A 22390-nucleotide genomic window follows, 5' to 3' on the forward strand; every position below is an offset into this window, starting at 1 on the left:
AAATGGAGTGCAACCAATATCTTCCGCTGAGCTGATCGCCTACTTGGAGGACTCTCGACCTGTCTATCGAGACCTGCGGGCATGAAACGCAGCGTCCCCAGGCAAAAGGAATGTTAGTACAAATAATGTACCAAGTATGTAAGGAATGAAAATCAGTAAATAATATACATGAGAGAGACATGGAGTAAAAGACTCGACATGTAAGTTTGAATAGCTCCGTGAATCATTTAATATTATAATGACATGCATATGCGTATAAATGTCATACCATGCATAGGTATATGCATTCATAACATCATCAAGCCTCTAAGGGAATCCCATCATATCATCTCGGCCACTGTGGCAAATCATCAACGTATACCAGCTGATCAGGTGGTGGTGCGTATATAACGCCGTAACCTTTTCCCATATCCCATATACATATATATATATATATATATATATATATATATATATATATATATATATATATATATATATATATATACATATATACGCGTATATAACGCCATCTGGTCATGGGTCAATGTACATGTATAAATGAATGCAATGCATGAGAATTACATCAATAAAATCTTTTGGAATGTCATAAGAGCATTATGTCTTTGATTACTATTATGAAATAAACTTTATCAACTTATGTATTTTCTGAGACCCATGAACAAATGATAGAATAATAACACACATGGGGAATCAAGAATATAGACACCCCTAGTATTTCTATGAATAGAATCATTTATGAAAGTTGCGTATTTTGCTCGTTTCATTTGTATCATTTGGATCACGCCAAAAGGAAAGAAGGGATAGCCTTTAGATACCTGAATCGATTCTCTTGACAATCCCTTTAACATCGTCTTTTGCTATGAAACACGTAACGACGGATCGAAGTAGGGAGAAATCCATATGATATTCTTGAGAAAGATTGTACCGTACTCCCTTAGAATCAAAATCACACGTTGCGATAACATTAGGTAGACTTCGTATGAAATCTTTGAATTAATTTCGTTGCTATTGCAACATTAGCTTTGTTGAAGCTTGTTACGTTGCTATGAATATTGTGAAGTCTCGTATGGCTTTTTTTGTGGCTCTCATCCGTCACTTTGCAAACATAGTATCTCCCTTTTATGAATTCAATTAGGGAGGCCTTTTATTAATGTGGTTGTGGGCCCTACTTGAAAGATGACCTGGCCATAAAACTTTCTTAATATGCCACCTTGTATTATGGACTTAAGAGTCACATTTTGGGCTTTGAGCCCTTCCTCACTTGCTGCCACGTTAAAGTTCAAGGACTTATCCAAAAGATTTATCCACTAATTTCTTAATTAATTGCTAATCTTTCCCCAAAAATTCACAATTAACCAAATATCCACATAATTAAGAATTATCTCAAATTACATAAAACACTACTTAATTTTAATACACTTTATACACCTTACTATCATGTCCATGTGGTACCTTGTATGGCACTAGTCCATAAATACTGGGTATTTTAGCTCGGGCCGTATTTTATCCCAAAATGTCAAATTTTAACGAAATTCCTTTTCTTCGACTTGCTTACCTTTTCTCCTTCACGAATTTACTCATCACATGTGTGAAATAGCATAATGCTTATAACTTCAAAATAACCTCATTCCCGAATTTTACGTCGGTTAACTTACGACGAAACTTTAACATACGAAAATGCGGGATGTAACATCATTCCCCCCTTTGGAACATTTATTCTCGAATGTTGACTAATGCACTTATCATTTTCATAACCTATAGCTCTTGCGAATACTTTAGTACTCCTCTTGCCATCTAGGCAACTGTTCTGTGAATGAATCCCAAACGCCAGGGCATTCCCCCCTTTTGGCCTCTTTCTCACACCACGACTCGTGGTTGGAATCATTCCAATCTTGTAACTGTTGCTATCTTTTATCATGTAGCCTGTACGACTCTAACTTTGTAAGTGCGCCTATGCGACTCTTCTTTTCTTTTTCCTCCAGATTTTAGCCAATCCCTAGGCCTCATTTTGTGAACATATACAGAGCTTAATAAGATGTCCTCTGGGCATCTATAAGTACAATGAAGTTCTTCGCTCGATACTTTATTGAACTTACGAATATTGTTATATCTTATTTCATAGAGCCGGTTATCCATTCGTATGACTTTACTGCATCTAGGTAGGTCATACTATACCATAATTCTTACTTCGATTTATCGTTGCTGAGGTCTGCTACCAAACTCCAGGTTACTCTTTCACTGCTTATCATATATGTATAAGTCTAAGTCCTTTAATGCTTCATCATTACTGTTCATCTTAAGAATGACGGCCTACTCTTATCTCATACTTTGTAACTCTTATCCAGCCATTGTTGATTCACCTAAACATTGTTCTATAATCTACCATTGATAATTTGACCTTTTATGTGACACTGCCGCTAGGGCTCATGTCTCATTGGGGATATCTGGAGTAATTAGACTGATCCACCTAGGGCAGATACTATACTCCCATAACCGTATTTTATAGCATCCCAATATGATTCACCTTACGTGGGTATTTTAATCCCGTACAATTCATTAAATTCCCCTTCTTTGTTTTCAAATCATTACTCAATTGAAGGCCCAAACGTCATTCTTCATCTATCATAATTACACCCTCATTCTATAGGGCAGCATTCCATCTCTTCCAAATGCTATTAGTCTCATATTCCTTTGAGTTCATTTAGGCTATACTAAAATTTATATAACTTAGAGAAACCATTAGCTCCCTTGTTTTCATGGGCTTAATCTTGAGGACTTATCCATTCTCGTCACCTTCTCACTCGCCCTTTCTTATCCTTACTCCTGCCTTCCTAAAACCTTGTCGCTTTACTATACTTTAGCTTGCGACCTACACATATCTATTTATACTACTCGCAACCTTCCTTCAACTTGCTTGCACCATAGATTTCCTCGTGTTATTCTGGAACATCAAGCGAGACATCATATAGTCTCCAACTCTTCTTTGCTCTCTTGACTAGACCTCTCAGTACCTAGAAACCATAGGCTGGAAGATATGCCACTGACACGCCGCTATCATTCCCGGATATTGAATCCCCACGCTTATAGCCTTTTATCCGAAGTATGAACTGTTCACAACCTTCTGCATTTGAGTATCTCATATTTGTTTACCTTTGCCTTAAAATCTCGCATTATATCTTCTATCTCTTTCATGATCTCCCTTCCACATAGGTATAATTCACATCCACAACTTGAAGCTCTTATTATAACACTTGCACCTTTGGTGCATACACAATCCCGAGCTTTATACTAACTTCTTATGAGGCTGGTACTCTTCTAACTGGCTTTATCGAAGATCCGTTATAGAATATGGCTACTACACTATCTCTCTTGTACCTCTAATATTTAAGAGTGATCCTGCAATGTTCTCAATCACGAGGTCAATAATTTTCCGGGTCCAATAATCAGACTCCTGATTTACTTGGTTGATGTAACTCTTTAGTTTCCTCTTCCTTCTAATCAGCCTTTATGTAGGCTTAAGCTATCTTCCGATTTACGGCTCCTGGTGTTAGTTATTACTTTTAGCCTATCATGGGCGCTATGGAATATTCACGATACTATCTCCTAACAATTTAATCCTTTGTCTATGACCTAGGCTCAATTCTTTGTTTTAACTTATACCTGAATCTTCTACGGCTATATGATTGTCAACATATATGCTGCATGGATAATACTCTGAAATCTTAGGTGCATTCATAATGTAATTATCTCTGGATCATTGATCGAATAATTCCTTTCATTCCTTCTCAACTTTCTTTAAATGCAAGCAATCACTTTTCCTGGTTGTTCGGCCACTTGTTGCATGAATACTTGGCTTATCTTAATGCCCACACATATTGGAATTCCATGCAACCCATATGATCTTGTATATCACCTTTTGATTTTTTTTCCCATTCATTAGCCATGCTAGGTGCCACTTTCTTATGGAGTGCATACAATGTTGTTGTGAGACTGTTGCTACAAGACCATTTCCTCTTTCAGGTCTCTATGCTTAAGTTGAAGCCTTCTTCCTTATATCCTCAACTAGACTTTCATTGTAGTACTTAGGGAGACTTGCTAGCTCTTGTAAAGTTACAAGTTTGTTAAATCATTTACCCGACATAATTTTTGATGTTCGTACTCACCTATAATTATCCTTAGTTACTTATCTCCACGCCCTTGTGCTTGTAGGATTGCTTCTGAACTAATATTTTGACTGTCTTCCCAGTGGCACTCTCTTTTATTTCTGTAACACTCATATGGTACCTTTAACTACCCCACTGCTATTTGAATATTTCTCAAAGATTACAATATCATAACTGCGAGACTGAATTCACTATGTTGGGGTTCACTATGTTTTCTCGCACTATCTACTGATTTGTCTGTATCCTCTTGTCTAGCCATAACTAGGCTCTACCTGAATCAATTACTAACTAATCGTTGGCCCATTCTCATATCAATATTCCGCGTAATCTTTCTTGGGTTATTTTCTTTGTCTTAACTTACGTCTCGTACTAGCTCCTTATTTATCAATAACATCTCGGGTAGGAACCCTTACTTCCTTTCCTTGACGTCGTGCTTACATAATGTTCTGGAATTGTAGCATATCTGTAGGATTTGGATAAGTGCAATCTCATTCTTTTCTCATTTTTATCGCATTTTTCCATTACTATTCCATAGTTATTAGAACCACTTAATTCTGACTTAATGCCACATCACTCCATATTCCCCCCTTTAGGGGAGTACTAAGATTTAGTGCTACGACGATCTACCTATAGATATTTTCCCTCTTCATATTTGGCGTCTTTTCATATCATCGATGACCCTTACTCGCCTTGCGGTAATCCTTCTGTACTAAGGATAACAAATTTCTTTACCCACCAGGGTGACACTTAGTGTAACTGCACACATAGTCCCTTAAGCTTAACTTTTCTCACATTGTTTGCTCTAGGGAAGCATCTTCCTCAATGACCTTTAGAGGTTATTCTTCTGCTATCCATTCTATTATTGCTGGAATGCAATCTGAAATTCTCATGATACTGACTATTATCAAATCACTCAGTCCCTAATTCATGTTTAGTTTATCTTGTTCACCAGTCCATACTGATTTCTATTGTTCTGGGGTCTAACTTTTCCTTCCAGTAGTCGCGTTGGAGTCGCGAACTTATTTCTTGAAATGAGGATATGACTTTATGGCCTATACTCTTTTGTCATCTCAAGGCCTGTCACCTCTCCTCTTTTCCTTCAATTGACTATAGACTCTGTAACACTGTCATCTTTTTAATATACCGTTGTTATTCATGTATTACATCTTACTCATAATGCTTCATTAACTCTCTTCTTATTTCCCGCTAACATTTATGTCTATCACTTTATTCTGAAAACTCGAACAAGACATTCTTTTGCTTTTAGCTCCCCTTTGCTCCATCTAGTGGCTCTTCGGGTTGCTTAATGTTCTCACTCTACTAGGGACGCGAGTCAAGCTAAGGTAATATTTATCCCTTCCAGGCTTTTAGTGCCTATATTCTGAATTTTTTTGATCATGCTAGTATTCACATCTAATTATAATATTCTAGAGTGCACCATCTGGGTGTCTCACAAGGAGATATATTAGCACCTTTGCGATATCCTTCGGAAATGTCAGCTAACGCTAACAATCCATCCACTATTTTAGGTTACCCTAACACTAGCTAGATCCTGATATCTTGCCTTCTCTTATACTACTCAAAAGGTTTATATTTCTCTGCGAAAATTTTCATTAGCTGGGTAGCTCGTACCATTTTTCATCTTGCTTCTTTTACTTGCTGAAACTTATATCTATCTTTCGATTCTCTTATTCCTTTTTTACTGTAAAGGTGGATAGACATTCTTGACTTAGGGATCCTTATCAAGAAGTTTACACATCTTAGTACACACATGATTTGCTGAATACCTCATATTTATCCATCATAAGCATGACGAAAAAATTGAGTTCCTCTGACTCAACTTTTCCATAGCCGTATCAATCTCTCACCAACCATCTTTCTAGATGTAGGCATCGTCATATTCTGAATAAGATAAAGTTTGGGAAATTGAGTTCTTACAACTGAGCTTTACCACACGATCTAGAGTAAGAAGAAAGAGTGATAGTCTTAAATGCCCTATAGCCTCCTGCTTATAAGTGTGGTACACTACGCACCCATAAACAAGACTCTACTAGACACGGCTTGTAGACTCCCTAGGACAGAACTGCTCTGATACCACTTTTGTCACGACCCAAACCGATGGGCCACGATGGGCACCCGGTACCTTACTCAACCGAATACCAACATAACGTATCTTTCGTATCATTCCATCATAGGTAAATGAGCTGGAGTAAATCATAAGGGAATAAACTTATACATATGACATACTGGCCTATAAGACCAAAACGATCACTCGTACACTGAACATAGGCCGACAAGGCCATACAATCTTTCATATATATGACATCTGTCTAAAAGCCTCTAAGAATACATAATTGTCATAAAGGTCGGGACAGAGCCTCGCCATACCAAACAATACATATCTAAATCATACTGACCAAACAAGCAACTCCGGAGCAAATGGAGTGCACCAATATCTTCCGCTGAGCTGATCACCTACTTAGAGGACTCTCGACCTGTCTATCGAGACTTGCTGGCATGAAACGCAGCGTCTCCAGGCAAAAGGGACGTCAGTATAAATAATGTACCGAGTATGTAAGGAATGAAAATCAGTAAATAATAGACATGAGAGAAACATGGAGTGAAAGGCTCGACATGTAAGTCTGAATAGCTCTGTGAATCATTTAATATTATACTGTCATGCATATGCATATAAATGCCATACCATGCATAGGTATATGCGTTCATAACATCATCAAGCCTATGAGGGCATCCCATCATATCATCTCGGCCACTGAGGGAAAATCATCAACGTATACCAACTGATCAGGTAGTGGTGCGTATATAACGCCGTAACCTTTTCCCACCGACGGGACCGTGATGGCGCCTAACATTTCACTTGCTAGGCAAGCCAACGTTAGAAAAAAAATCATTAAACCAATTCCTTATTTCCATTCAGTAAATAACAATAATTAGCTAAGATGAAATATAATAAGTGCAGAATATCATAAAACTGTATTAATTACTACCACCCGGATCTGGAGTCACAATTCGCGAGCATTCTAGAATTTACTACAAGTAATAGTCTGAAAGAAATACAACTATCTGAATGAAAGAAAATAGTAGGAAATAAAAGATAGACGGGGACTTCAAGGTCTGTGAACGCCGACAGATCTACCTTGAGTCTCCGGACAGCGTACCACTAGCAAATCTCGATCAACCTGAGCCGGTATCAAAATCTCCACAGAAAGTGCAGAGTGCTGCATTAGTACAACCGACCCCATGTACTGGTAACTGTCGAACCTAACCTCGGTGAAGTAGTGACGAGGCTATGACAAGACACCCACATAAAACCTGAACAATATAATCCTGCTAGTGGCATCAACAGTAAATAAAGAAACAACATGGAAATAATGGGAAGGGAACATACAGCGGGGGAATACAACATAAAGAGTGAGAATAATGAAAAGACTGAATTAAACCGAAAATCCTTAAACGACTTGTGCAATTTAAACAGCAAGGAAAACTGCACGGCATCACCCTTCATGCTTTTACTCTCAATCTCACCAAATAATAAATAAGACTGCACGGCATCATCACCCTTCGTGCTTTTGCTCTCTTCCTCACCATATGAATAAATCATGCACGTCATCACCCTTCGTGCTTTTCACTCTTCCTCACCATATAAATAAATCATGCACGACATCACCCTTCGTACTTTACACTCTTTCTAACAATATAAATAAATCATGCACGGCATCACCCTTCGTGCTTTACACTCTTCCTCACAATATAAATAAATCATGCACGGCATCACCCTTTGTGCTTTACACTCTTCCTCACCATTCATAGAATTAATAACAACGGATAAAGAGAAAATTCATAAAGAAAACAATATTTCATCAATGATTACTTTCACAATTTAACATCTCAACCTCAAATCAATATTCACAATTTTATAAAACTTGGTGGAACCGGATACAAGTCTCCTAACATTTCAACAACAACAATAAGCATGGATAACAAGATTTAAGATTACAAATTTGCAAGAATGGAATTTCACTCGCATCTTATGACTCGACTACAACGCATAGATGCTCGTCACCTCAACTATACATCATATTCAACAACAAAACACGTAGCAAATACTCACACAATACCTATTCCCTCAAGCCAAAGTTAGACACAACACTTACCTTGCTCCGAAGGCCACTTAATTCTCAGTCACAGCTTTTCCTTTGGAATTCACCTTCAAACCACTCGTATCTATTCAAAAATGACTCAATAATATCAAATATTGCTAAAGGAACCAATTATGTTTCATAAATTAAATTTCCCAAATTTTCCTTCAAAAAGTCAAAAATTCGACCCCGGGCCCGCTTGGTCAAAACCCGAGGTTCGAACCAAAATCCTTTTAGCCATTCACCCCCGAGCCCGAATATGTAATTAGTTTTGGAATCCGACCTCAAATTGGGGTCTAAATCCTCAAATTCCTGAAATCCCTAGTTTCTACCCTAACCCCTAATTCTACCATGAAAACTCTAGATTTTAGGTTGAAAATTCAAGAAGTGTAATGGGTAATGGGAAGAAGGTGGCTCTTGAAAATCGCCTCTACCCGTTCGGTTCTTAAAAGATGTTGAAGAAATGGCTTAAACCCGTGTTTTGAGTATGTTTTAAGTTACAGGATAGGCCTTCATCGCGTTCGCGAGAGGCCTGTCGCGATCACGATGCATAGCGGCCTAAGGCCTTCGCATCTGCGAGTCTATCTACGCGTTCGCGTAAGGCAACTCCCCCCAAGCCTTCGCGTTCGCGACCCAGTGGACGCGTTCGCGTAGAAGAACATGACTCCCCTCCCCCAGGTCCCTTAGACTATTGTTTTTGCGTGAGACAGATCGCGTTCGCGAAGGGTACCACCCCCAGCGCTTCGCGTTCGCGACTAGTCCATCGCATTCGCAAAGAAGAAAATTCCCCTGCCCCCATTTTTCCTTTCGCGTTTGCGACACTACCTACGCGAACGTGAAGAAGGGCACACCAGAACAGGTGCTGCAGCAAAAATCTCATATTTTCTAAGTCCAAAACATCCCGTGGCCTATCCAAAACTCACCCGAGCCCTTGGGACTCCAAACCAAACATGCACACAAGTCTAAAAAAATCATACGGACCTGCTCGCACGATCAAATCGCCAAAATAACACCTAGAACTCTAAATTTAGCACAAAATCAAATGAAATTCTCAAGAACACTTTAAAATTTGTATTTTCTCAACTGGACATCCGAATCACATCAAATCAACTCCGTTTCGCACCAAATATCACAAACAAGTCTTAAATATCATAATGAACCTGTACCGGGCTCCGGAACCAGAATACAGACCCGACACTAACAATGCCAAACATCAATCAATTCTTAAAAATTATTAATTTTTTAAACTTTTAATTTTCATCAAAAATTCATAACTTGAGCTAGGGACCCCCGAATTCGATTCCGGGTATACGCCCAGGTCCCATAATTCGATACGAACCCACCAAAATCATCAAAACACGGATCCGGGTCCGTTTACCAAAAATGTTGACCAAAGTCAACAAAAATTAACTTTTAAGACATAAATTCTTATTTTCATCAATTTTCAACATAAAAGCTTTCCAGAAACATGCCAGGACTACGCACGCAAATTGAGGAGGGTAAAAATGAGATTTTTAAGGCTTAAAAGTGCAGATTCGAGTTCTAAAACATAAGATGACCTTTTGGGTCATCACATTCTCCACCTCTAAATCAACCGTTCGTCCTCGAACGGACATAGAAAAGTACCTGGGCTGGTGAAAAGGTGGGGATATCTACTCCGCATATCGGACTCGAACTCCCAAGTAGCTGCCTCAATAGGCTGACCTCTCCACTGCACTTGAACTGAAGGGTAACTTTTTGATCTCAACTGGCAAACTTGCCGGGCTTGAATTGCCACCGCCTCCTCCTCGTAAGTCAAATCCTTGTCCAACTGGACAGTGCTGAAATCTAACACATGGGACGGATAGCCGTGATACTTTTGAAGCATGGACACATGGAATATCGGATGAACAACTGCTAAACTAGGTGGCAATGCAAGCCTGTAAGCCACCTCTCCTACTCTCTCCAGAATCTCAAAAGGTCCGATATACCTAGGGCTCAACTTGCCCTTCTTTTCGAACCTCATTACACCCTTCATGGGTGATACCCGAAGTAACACTCTCTCTCCGACCATGAATGCAACATCACGAACTCTACGGTCGGCATAACTCTTCTGCCTGGACTGAGCTGTGTGAAGTCGATTCTGAATAATCTTGACTTTATCCAAGGCATCCTGTACTAGTCTGTGCCCAATAATAGAGCCTCTCTCGGCTCGAACCATCCAACTGGCGACTGACACCGCGTACCATATAATGCCTCATAGGGAGCCATCTGAATGCTTGATTGGTAGCTGTTGTTGTACGCGAACTCTGCAAGGGGAAACAACTGATCCCACGATCCTCCAAAGTCTATAACACAAGCGTGGAGCATATCCTCCAAGATCTAAATAGTACGTTTGGACTGCCCGTTCGTCTGAGGATGGAATGCTGTGCTCAACTCAACCCGCGTACCCAACTCATGCTGTACTGCCCTCCAAAAGTGCGAGGTAAACTGCGTACCTCGATCAGAAATGATAGAAACAGGCACACCGTGAATACGGACGATCTCCCGAATATAAATCTCTGCTAACCTCTCTGAGGAATAGGTAACTGCCACAAGAATGAAGTGCGCTGACTTAGTCAGCCTGTCCACAATAAGCCAAACTGCATCGAACTTCCTCTGAGGCCGTGGGAATCCAACAACAAAATCCATAGTGATACGCTCCCACTTCCACTAAGGAATATCTCACCTTTGAAGTAAAACACCAGGTCTCTAATGCTCACACTTTACCTGCTGGCAATTTAGGCACTGAGCTACATAGGCAACTATGTCTTTCTTCATTCGCCTCTACCAATAATGCTTCCTCAAGTCCTGATACATCTTGGCGGTGCCCGTATGAATAGAATACCGGGAACTATGGGACTTCTCAAGGATCAACTCACGAAGTCCATCCATATTAGGCACACAAATACGACTCAAAACTCCGTCATCTCCAACAGTAACGTACTTGGCACACCCGTGCCGCACTGTGTCTCTAAGGACAAGTAAATGAGGATCGTCATCCTGCCAATCTCTGATGCGCTCAAACAAGGAAGACCGAGCAACTGTACAAGCTAGAACACGGCTAGGCTCAAAAACATCTAACCTCACAAACTGGTTGTCCAAGGCCTGAACATCCAATGCAAGCGGTCTCTCACCAACTGGAATATATGCGAGGCTACCCATACTTACTGACTTCCTACTCAAAGCGTCGGCCACCACGTTGGCCTTCCCGGGATGATACAATATGGTGATATCATAGTCTTTCAATAGCTCCAGCCACCTCCTCTGCCTCAAATTGAGTTCCTTCTGCTTGAACAAATACTGCAAGCTTCGATGATCAGTGAATACCTCACATGGCACGCCGTAAAGATAGTGCCTCCAAACCTTCAGTGCGTGAACAATGGCTGCCAGCTCTAGATCATGAACAGGGTAATTCTTCTCGTGAACCTTCAGCTGTCGTGAAGCATATGCAATAACCTTGCCACCCTGCATAAATACCGCACCCAGACAAATACAAGATGCATCACAATATACTGTATAAGATCCTGAACCTATGGGTAACACCAATACCAGTGCCGTAGTCAAAGCAGTCTTGAGCTTCTGAAAGCTTGCTTCACACTTATCCGACCACCTGAACGGGGCACCCTTCTGGGTCAATCTGCTCAACGGGGCTGCTGTGGATGAAAACCCCTCCACAAATCGACGGTAATAGCCCGCGAAACCCAGGAAACTATGGATCTCTGTAGCTGTTGTGGGTCTAGGACAGCTCTGGACTACCTCAATCTTCTTAGGATCCACCAGAATACCCTCTTCTGATACAACGTGACCCAAGAATGCAACTGAACTCAACCAAAACTCGCATTTTGAGAACTTAGCATATAAATGGTTGTCTTTCAGAGTCTGAAGAATGATCCGAAGGTGCTGCTCATGCTCCTCTCGACTGTGGGAGTAGATCAAGATATCATCAATAAACACAACCACAAAGGAATCCAAGTATGGTTTGAACACCCGATTCATCAAATCCATGAATGCTGCTGGGGCATTTGTCAGCCCAAATGACATCACTAGAAACTTTAATGCCCATATTGAGTCCAAAAAGTTGTCTTAGGCACATCGGATGCCCTAATCCTCAACTGATGGTAGCCAGATCTCAAATAAATCTTTGAAAACACCTTGGCACCCTGAAGCTGATCAAATAAATTATCAATCCTCGGCAATGGATACTTGTTCTTGATGGTGACTTTGTTTAACTACCGATAATCTATACATATCCTCATCAATCCATCTTTATTCTTCACAAACAACACAGGTGCACCCCAGGGCGAGACACTAGGACTAATGAAGCCCTTATCAAGCAAATCTTGCAACTGCTCCTTCAATTCTTTCAACTCTGGCGGGGCCATGCGATATGGCAGAATGGAAATAGGCGGAGTGCCCGGAGCCAAACCTCTGGAAACTTACGAACAACCGGCACCGAATATATGGAAGGAACCTTCGCACTAGAATCGCGGACATAAGCAAAATAAGCTAGACACCCCTTCTCGACCATATGCCAAGCCTTCACATAAGAGATAACCCTGCTGGCAGAATGGCCAAGATTTCCTCTCCACTCTAATCGAGGCAACCCCTGCAAGGCTAAAGTCACTGTCTTGGCGTGACAATATAATATAGCATGATAAGGTGACAACCAATCCATATCCAGTATGACATCAAAATCAACCATGTCGAGAAGTAGGAGATCTACACGAGTCTCAAGACTCCCAATGGTGACCACACACGAATGATTAGCACGATCTATAACAATAGCATCTCCCACTGGTGTGGACACATACACAGGAGCACTCAAAAAATCACAGGGCACAACTAAATAGGAAGCAAAATAGGATGACACATAGGAGTAAGTAGATCCCGGATCAAATAGAACTGAAGCATCTCTACTGCAAACTGAAATAGTACCTGTGATAACAGCATCAGATGACTCAGCCTTAGGCCTGGCTAGGAAAGCATAACATCGGGGTTGTGCCCCACCACCTTGAACTACGTCCCTGGGACAGCCTCTAGCTGGATGGTCTCCACCTCTAGCGGCCTGACCTTCACCTCTAACAGTCTGGCCTCTACCTCTGGCTGCCTGACCCCTGCCTCTGGTTGGCAGAGCAGGTGGTGAAACAATTGGTGCCGGAACCATGGCACGAGAACTTTGATGCTGTGAGCTGCCCGTTGCCCAAAGGCAAAATCTAGCAATGTGCCTCGGATCACCACAAGTATAACATAACTTCGGCTACTGTGACTGTTGACCCTGAAACTGACCCTGTCGACCTGAATAACCATCCTGATAACTCTGGAGTGAAGGTGCACTAATAGGAGCTGGTGGTGCACTGTAGGCTAGCTGGTCGGAATAATGCATCAGAGGGCCACGACCACCTGAGGCACCGTGGGATGCCTGGAGCGTTGAATGAAACGGCCTGGGAGGATGGACTCTATCAAAAGTACTCCTGCCTCTAGGTGAGGCACCCTTGAACTCACTGGAATGATGAGGTCTCTTATCAGACCCCTGACCTCTCTGAGTAAGAACCAGTTTGACTCGTCTGGCGACATTAGCAGCCGCCTGAAAAGAAATCTCACTCCCAGTCTCCTTAGCCATCTGCAATCTGATAGGCTGAGCAAGTGCATCAATAAACCTCCTCACTCTCTCTCTCTCGGTGGGAAGAAGAAGAATAGCATGATAGGCCAAATCCACAAAACGGGTCTCATACTAAGTACTAGTCATACTGCCCTGCTGGAGATGCTCAAACTGACGGTGACACTCCTTTCTCAATGTGATAGGCAGAAAATTCTATATGAAGAGCTGAGAGAACTGGCCCCAAGTAAGAGCAGGCGACCCAGCTGGTCTGGGCAACAATTAATATCTCCACCATTTCTTGGCGGAACCAGTCATCTCAAATGCAGCAAATTCGACCCCATTGGTCTCCACTATACCCATGTTCCGTAAAACCTCGTGACAGCAGTCAAGATACTCCTGGGGATCCTCTGAAGGAGTACCACTAAAGTGAATAGTAAAAAGCTTGATAAACCTGTCCAATCTCCATAAAGCCTCAGAAGACATAGCTGGCCCATCTCCGACCTGTGCCGCAATAACTGACTGAACTAATCCGACTGGCTGAGCTGCTGGAGCCTGATACTGGGGAGCTATCTACTCTGGAGCGGGAGTGGTGTGTGTCTGGGCTCCTCCTTCAGTCTGAGAGACTGCTGGTGCCATGGGAAATGCGCCAGTCTGGGCCACACACTACATAAGGCCCACCAAACGGACCAAAGCATCCTGAAGTACTAGGGTAGCAATGAACCCCTCCGGAACCTGAGCTGGTCCGGTAGGAACAGTCTGGGATGGAACCTCCTCGTCAAGCTCTATCTGAGGCTCCACTGTTGGGGCTACTGCTCGGGCTCTAGGTTGAGCCCTGCCCCATCCTCGGCCTCTGGTTCGGCCTCGACCTCGACCTCTGCCCCACGTAGGAGCTGCCACTAGAGGCTTTGGCTGCTACTCAGCTGAGGAAGCGGTACGTGTTCTCGCCATCTACGAGAGAATAAGAGTAGAAGAGTTCAATCAGTATTGAGAAAGAAAAATCGCAAGAAGAGAAGAATAGAAGTGAAACTTGTTCCTAAACTTCATAGCCTCTAGAAGATAAGCACAGACGTCTCCGTACCGATCCTCCAGACTCTACTAAGCTTGCTCGTGAATCGTGAGACCTAGGCAACTTAGTGCTCTGATACCAACTATCACGACCCAAAATCTTCCCACCGACGGGACCGTGATGGCGCCTAACATTTCACTTGCAAGGCAAGCCAACGTTAGAAAAAAAAATCGTTAAACCAATTCCTTATTTCCATTCAGTAAATAACAATAATTAGCTAAGATGAAATATAATAGGTGCAAAATATCCTAAAACTGTAATAATTACTACCACCTGGATCTGGAGTCATAATTCGCGAGCATTCTAGAATTTACTACAAGTAATAGTCTGAAAGAAAAACAACTGTCTAAATAAAAGAAAATAGTAGGACATAAAAGATAGATTGGGACTTCAAGGTCTGTGAACGCCGACAGATCTACCTTGAGTCTCCGGACAGCGGACCATTAGCAAATCTCGATCAACCTAAGCCGGTATCAAAATCTACACAGAAAGTGTAGAGTGCAGCATCAGTACAACCGACCCCATGTACTGGTAAGTGTCGAGCCTAACCTCGGCGAAGTAGTGACGAGGCTAGGGCAAGACACCCACATATAACTTGAACAATATAATCTTGCTAGTGGCATCAACAATAAATAAAGAAGCAACATGGAAATAATGGGAAGGGAACATACAATGGGGGAATACAACATAAAGAGTGAGAATAATGAAAAGACAGAATTAAATCGAAAATCCTTAAACGAATTGAGCAATTTAAACAACAAGGAAAACTGCACGGCATCACCCTTCGTGCTTTTACTCTCAACCTCACAAATAATAAATAAACCTCACAAATAATAAATAAGACTGCACGACATCACCCTTCGTGCTTTTACTCTCTTCCTCACCATATGAATAAATCAGACACGACATCACCCATCACGCTTTACACTCTTCCTCACCATATAAATAAATCACGCACGGCATCACCCTTCGTGCTTTACACTCTTTCTCACAATATAAATAAATCATGCACGGCATCACCCTTTGTGCTTTACATTCTTCCTCACAATATAAATAAATCATGCACGGCATCACCCATCGTGCTTTACACTCTTCCTCACCATTCACAGAATTAATAACAATAGATAGAGAGAAGTTTCACAAAGAAATCAATATTTCATCAATGATTACTTTCACAATTTAACTTCTCAACCTCGAATCAATATTCACAATTTTATCAACCTTGGTGGAACCGGATACAAGTCTCCCAACATTTCAACAACAACAATAAGCATGGATAACAAGATTTAAGACTACAAATTTGCAAGAATGGAATTTCACTCGCATGCTATGACTCGACTACAACACATAGATGCTCGTCACCTCAATTATACATCGTATTCAACAACAAAACACATAGAAAATACTCACACAATACCTATTCCCTCAAGCCAAAGTTAGATACAACACTTATCTTGTTCCGAAAGCCACTTAATTCTCAATCACAGCTTTTCCTTTGGAATTCACCTCCAAATCACTCGTATCTATTCAAAAATGACTCAATAATATCAAATAATGCTAAAGGAATCAAATATGGTTCATAAATTAAATTTTCCAAATTTTCCTCCAAAAAGTCAAAAAATCCTTTTACCCATTCACCCCGAGTACGAATATGTAATTAGTTTTGGAATTCGACCACAAATTGGGGTCTAAATCCTCAAATTCCCGAAATCCCTAGTTTCTACCCTAACCCCTAATTCTACCATAAAAACTCTAGATTTTAGGTTGAAAATTCAAGAAATGTAATGGGTAATTGAAAGAAAATGGTTTAGAATCACTTATCAACACTCTGGAGAAGAAAATGGCTCTTGAAAATCTCCTCTGCCCATTTGGTTCTTGAAAAATGTTGAAGAAATGGCTTAAACCCGTGTTTGAAGTCTGTTTTAAGTCACTGGACATGCCTTCATCGCATTCGCGAGTGGCCTGTCGCGATCGCGATGCACATCGGCCTAAGGCCTTCGCGTCCGCGAGTCTATCTACACGTTCGCGTAAGGCAGCTCCCCCCAACCTTCGCGTTTGCCACCCAGTGGATGCGTTCACGTAGAAGAACATGACTCCCCTCCCCCAGGTCCCTTAGACTATCGCGTTCGCATGAGACAGATCGCGTTCGCGAAGGGTACCATCCCCAACGCTTCGCGTTCGCGACCTGTCCATCACCTTCGCGAAGAAGAAAATTCCCCTGTCCCCATTTTACCTTTCGCGTTCGCAACACTACTTACGCGAACGTGAAGAAGGGCATACCAGAACAGTTGCTGTAGCAAAAATCTCAGATTTTCTAGTCCAATACATCCCGTGGCCTATCCGAAACTCACCCGAGCCCTCAGGGCTCCAAACCAAATATGTACACAAGTCTAAAAACATAATACGGACCTGCTCGCGCGATCAAATCGCCAAAATAACACCTAGAACTCTAAATTTAGCACCAAATCAAATGGAATTCTCAAGAACACTTTAAAATTTGTATTTTCTCAACTGGACGTCCGAATCACGTCAAATCAACTCCGTTTCTCACCAAATTTCACAGACAAGTCTTAAATATCATAATGAACCTGTACCGGGCTCCGAAACCAGAATATGGACCCGGCACTAACAATGCCAAATATCAATCAATTCTTAAAAATAATTAATTTTTTAGACTTTTAATTTTGATAAAAAATTCATAACTTGAGCTAGGGACCTTTGAATTCGATTTCGGGTATATGCCCAGGTCCCATAATTCGATACGGACCCACCGGGACCGTCAAAATACGGATCCGATCCCGTTTACTAAAAATGTTGACCGAAGTCAACAAAAATTAACTTTTAAGGCATAAATTCTTATTTTCTTCAATTTTCAACATAAAAGCTTTCCGGAAACCTGCTCGGACTGCGTACGCAAATCAAGGAGGGTAAAAAAAGAGATTTTAAAGGCTTAAGAGCATAGATTCAATTTCAAAAATATAAGATGACCTTTTGGGTCATCACACATATATATGCATATATACGCGTATATACACGTATATAACGCATGTAATGCATGAGAAGTACGTCAATAAAATCTTTCTGAATGTCATAGGACCATTATGTCTTTGATTACTACCATGAAATAAACTTTATCAACTTACGTATTTTCTGAGACCCATGAACAAATTATAAAATAATAAGACACATGGGGAATCAAGAATATAGACATCCCTAATATTTCTATGAATAGAGTCATTTATGAAAGTTACGTATTTTTCTCGTTTCATTTGTATCATTTGGTTCATGCCAAAAGGAAAGAAGGGATAGCCTTAACATACCTGAACCGATTCTCTTGACAATCCCTTTAAAACCATCTTTTGCGATGAAACACGTAACGACGGATCGAAGTAGGGAGAAATCTGTATGATATTCTTGAGAAAGATTGTATCGTACTCCCTTAGAATCAAAATCACACATTGCAATAACATTAGGTAGACTTCGTATGAAATCTTTGAATCGATTTCGTTGCTATTGCAACATTTGCTTTGTTGAAGCTTGTTACGTTGCTATGAATATTGTGAAGTCTCGTATGACTTTTTTTGTGGCTCTCATCCGTCACTTTGCAAACATAGTATCTCCCTTTTATGAATTCAATTAGGGAGGCCTTTTATTAATGTGGTTGTGGGCCCTACTTGAACGATGACTTGGCCATAAAACTTTCTTAATGTGCCACCTTGTATTATGGACTTAAGAGTCACATTTTGGGCTTTGAGCCCTTCCTCACTTGCTGCCACGTTAAAGTTCAAGGACTTATCCAAAAGATTTATCCACCAATTTCTTAATTAATTGCTAATCTTTCCCCAAAAATCCACAATTAACCAAATATCCACATAATTAAGAATTATCTCAAATTACATAAAATACTACTCACTTTTAATAAACTTTATACACCTTACTATCATGGCCATGTGGTACCTTGTATGGCACTAATCCATAAATACCAGGTATTTTAGCTCGGGTCGTATTTTATCCCAAAATGTCAAACTTTGACGAAATTCCTTTTCTTCGATTTGCTTACCTTTTCTCCTTCACGAATTTACTCATTACGTATTTGAAATAGCATAATGCTTATAATTTTAAAATAACCTCATTCCTGAATTTTACGTCGATTAACTTACGACGAAACTTTAACATACGAAAATGCGGGATGTAACATCATCCTACTAGTAATAATCTTTGAGATGATTTTATATAAGACAGTACAACATGATATTGGTTTGTATTCTTTAATTGAAATTGGATGTTGTACCTTCGGTATTAATGTCACAGAAGTACAGTTCACAGGATGAAACATATAAGTTCTCTGAAAGAACCACATCACAGCTTTAGTAATATCATCTCCTATTACATTCCAAGCCTTTTTAAAGAATAAAGTATTATAACCATCAATCCTTGGTGCCTTATGGTCATCAATCCCATTCAATGCTGATTCTATCTCACTTCTTGTACATGGTTCAATTAGCTTCAGTTGTTGTTGTCTACTTAGTACATTACCCATATGCATGACTTTATGTCTGACACAAGGAAGTTTCCTTGCAGATGATCCCAAGAGTTATTCATAGAACTCTATAATTTCAGCTTCAATTGAGTTCTTATTCTGCAATATGTCTCTATCAGCTGTGACTAGATTCCTGATTTGATTTTGTGCAATCATGTTCTTTAGACAAGCATGAAAATAAGAAGTGTTAGAATATCCTAATTTTAACCACTGGACTGTAGCCTTTTGTCTAGCCACATTCTCATCAATTAGACCCCATTTTTCCAGTTCCAGCTTTAAAACTTTTTCCTCTTCAAACATAATTTGATGATTAGGTATTTGTCTCATTTGGCTCTGCAGAACTTGTAATTTTTCTTTTGTCTTCTTAACTTTATCTGATAGTCCAGAAAATTCCTTTTTGTTTAATTTTTTCAATTCAACTTTCAACTTTTGCAATTTCTTCCATACCTTAACCATTGGAATTGAGTTGTCAGGTCTGGACCATGTTGTCTCCACTATTGCCATGAATTCTGGATGATCGGCCAAGTAATTATACAACTTAAATGACATGGCAACCTGTTCTGTCCTATCCTCCAGTGTAGCACTTAGAGGAGAATGATCAGAGAACAACATATCTAGACCTAAAGCTTCCAAATGAGTCCATTTTTATACCCAAGCAGGGTTAACCAATGCCCTATCAATCCTGCTGTGCACATGGTTATTTGTCCAGGTAAATGTCCTCCCTACAACTTTCATTTCCATCATGCCTGTAACTTGTAAGAAGTTCTTAAAATCTCTTATTTCAGCTTCCTGAAGTGGTGTACTATTTACTATATCCTCCACAGATAAGACAATATTAAAAATCTCCCATGAGTAACCAAGGATCTCTCATTGTTTGAGTTGTACAATGTAACTCTTCCCATAATACTTTCTTACTTTGAATGGTGTGCAATACATACACAGTAGTGAAATATAACTCCATTAGCAAGGAATACACCTTCATGAGCCCATGCATAAATTGTTCATGAGTTCTTAATATAGTAAAATGTCACGACCCAAATCTCACATGTCGTGATGGCGCCTATCACAATACTAGGCAAGCCGACTTTCACAATAAAACCACGCATTTTTAACTTTGGAAAACATAATAGGATAAGTTCAAGAGAAAATCTCATAAATACTGATAGGAAAACACCGCAAGTCAATACAAAATTTCCCAAAAATTCGGGGGTCACTGAGTACATGAGCATATATACAATAACAAGGTCCGATAATTAAAACATGGTCTATGAAGGTAGAACATTATAAAAAAAAACTAAAAGATAGTGGAAGAGAGTCAAGGTCTGCGGACGCCAAGGCAGCTACCACGATAATCTCCAAACTGATGAAGCTCCAGAAGTTAGCAACCACCATGTCCGAAAGTACAAATCTGTAGATGACGTGAAGAGTGTAGCATGAGTACAACAAACTCAATAAGTAACAAGTCTAGCCTTTGGGCTGAAAGCAGTGACGAGCTCAACCAATACAGTAAAAATACATGATTTAACAGTATAGAAATGACAGGAAATAGGACAATAATATCTCGTAGCAAACTCACAATCTGTTAGTACATAGTACAGGAAATGTAGATATGCTTTTAGGTTAACAATTAAGCTCAATACGGATAAAATATGCAAAGTCTGAATGATATGAGGAATATGACATCTCTATATCTATATGCCAATATGCATATCGTATGTGATGCAACACAATGAAAGCCTCACGTACTCACACTCTCAGAGTACTCAACTATCTGTCTCAATTCTCACTCATCACATTCAGTCACTCAACACTGTATGGTACCCGCTGCGGTGTGCAGCCCGATCCCATCATGAATCAATAGAAACTGCGCCCACTGTTGGTATATCAGACTTCAGAGGGGTGGATCATGCCCAAGCACTAATAAAACTTGCTGCAACACGCAGCCTGATCCCATCATGAATCAACAATACGTGTTGCGATGTGCAACCCGATCCCATAAATATCACTCACAAACAGGCCCTCGGCCTCACTCAATCATCAATGTCTCCAGTCTCTCGGGCTCACCACACTCATGCCAAGTAGCCCAAATCAATGATTTATGATGTGACAATAAATGATAACAGAGACTCAGATATGGTATGCAATGATAAATGCAACTGAGTACATAACTGCAAATTAAGCAAATAACTCAACAACAGAGAACAACCGATGTGGGTCCCAATAGTACCAGTATATAGTCTAAACATGATTTCTAACACAAATCACAGCTCAAGTGCTCTAACACATAGAGTACAGTAATAATATTCAGATAAAATGACTACAAAATCCCACGAAATCAACTAAGTCATAATTACTACGGTGTACACTCACACGCGCGTCACCTAGCATGTGCGTCACCTCAACACTGATCACATAACACGAAATTCAGGGATTCATACACTCAGAACCAAGTTTAGAAGTGTTACTTACCTCAAACCGTGCAAATCTGTACTCCAATAAGCCCTTTCCTTTTGAATCAGCCTCCGAATGCCTCGAACCTAGCCACAAACAACCCGATACAGTCAACACAAGCTATAGGAATCAATTCCATATGAAAAAGCTAAGTTCTTAATCAAAAGTCAAAAGGTCAACTCAAAAGGTCAACCATGGGCTCACGTCTCAGAATCCGACAAAAGTTACAAAATCCAAACACCCATTAAACCACGAGTCCAACCATACCAAATTTACCAAATTCTGACACCAAATCATCACCCAAATCCTAGTCTCCAATTCCTAGCCCAAAACACCCAAAATTCCACCTTAAAAACACACAAACTAGGTGGAAATATCAATGGCTAA

At 40.4% G+C, this 22390-nt stretch overlaps 1 protein-coding gene across 1 annotated transcript; it reads right to left on the reverse strand.

The window, feature by feature from the left end:
* Positions 1–19606: 19606 nt before the first annotated feature.
* On the reverse strand, positions 19607–20164 carry LOC138901399 (uncharacterized). The gene has a single exon (XM_070189160.1). It carries the CDS (start codon positions 20162–20164, stop codon positions 19607–19609), a length of 558 nt encoding a protein of 185 aa, XP_070045261.1.
* Between the last annotated feature and the right edge of the window lie 2226 nt (positions 20165–22390).

Source organism: Nicotiana tomentosiformis, chromosome 11 (genome assembly GCF_000390325.3).
Source record: "Nicotiana tomentosiformis chromosome 11, ASM39032v3, whole genome shotgun sequence".
Classification (NCBI taxonomy): Eukaryota; Viridiplantae; Streptophyta; class Magnoliopsida; order Solanales; family Solanaceae; genus Nicotiana; species Nicotiana tomentosiformis.

Coding starts and splice junctions, on each gene's coding strand:
- LOC138901399 (XM_070189160.1), bottom strand. CDS start 20,164: ATGTTGTTCTCTGATCATTCTCCTCTAAGTGCTACACTGGAGGATAGG.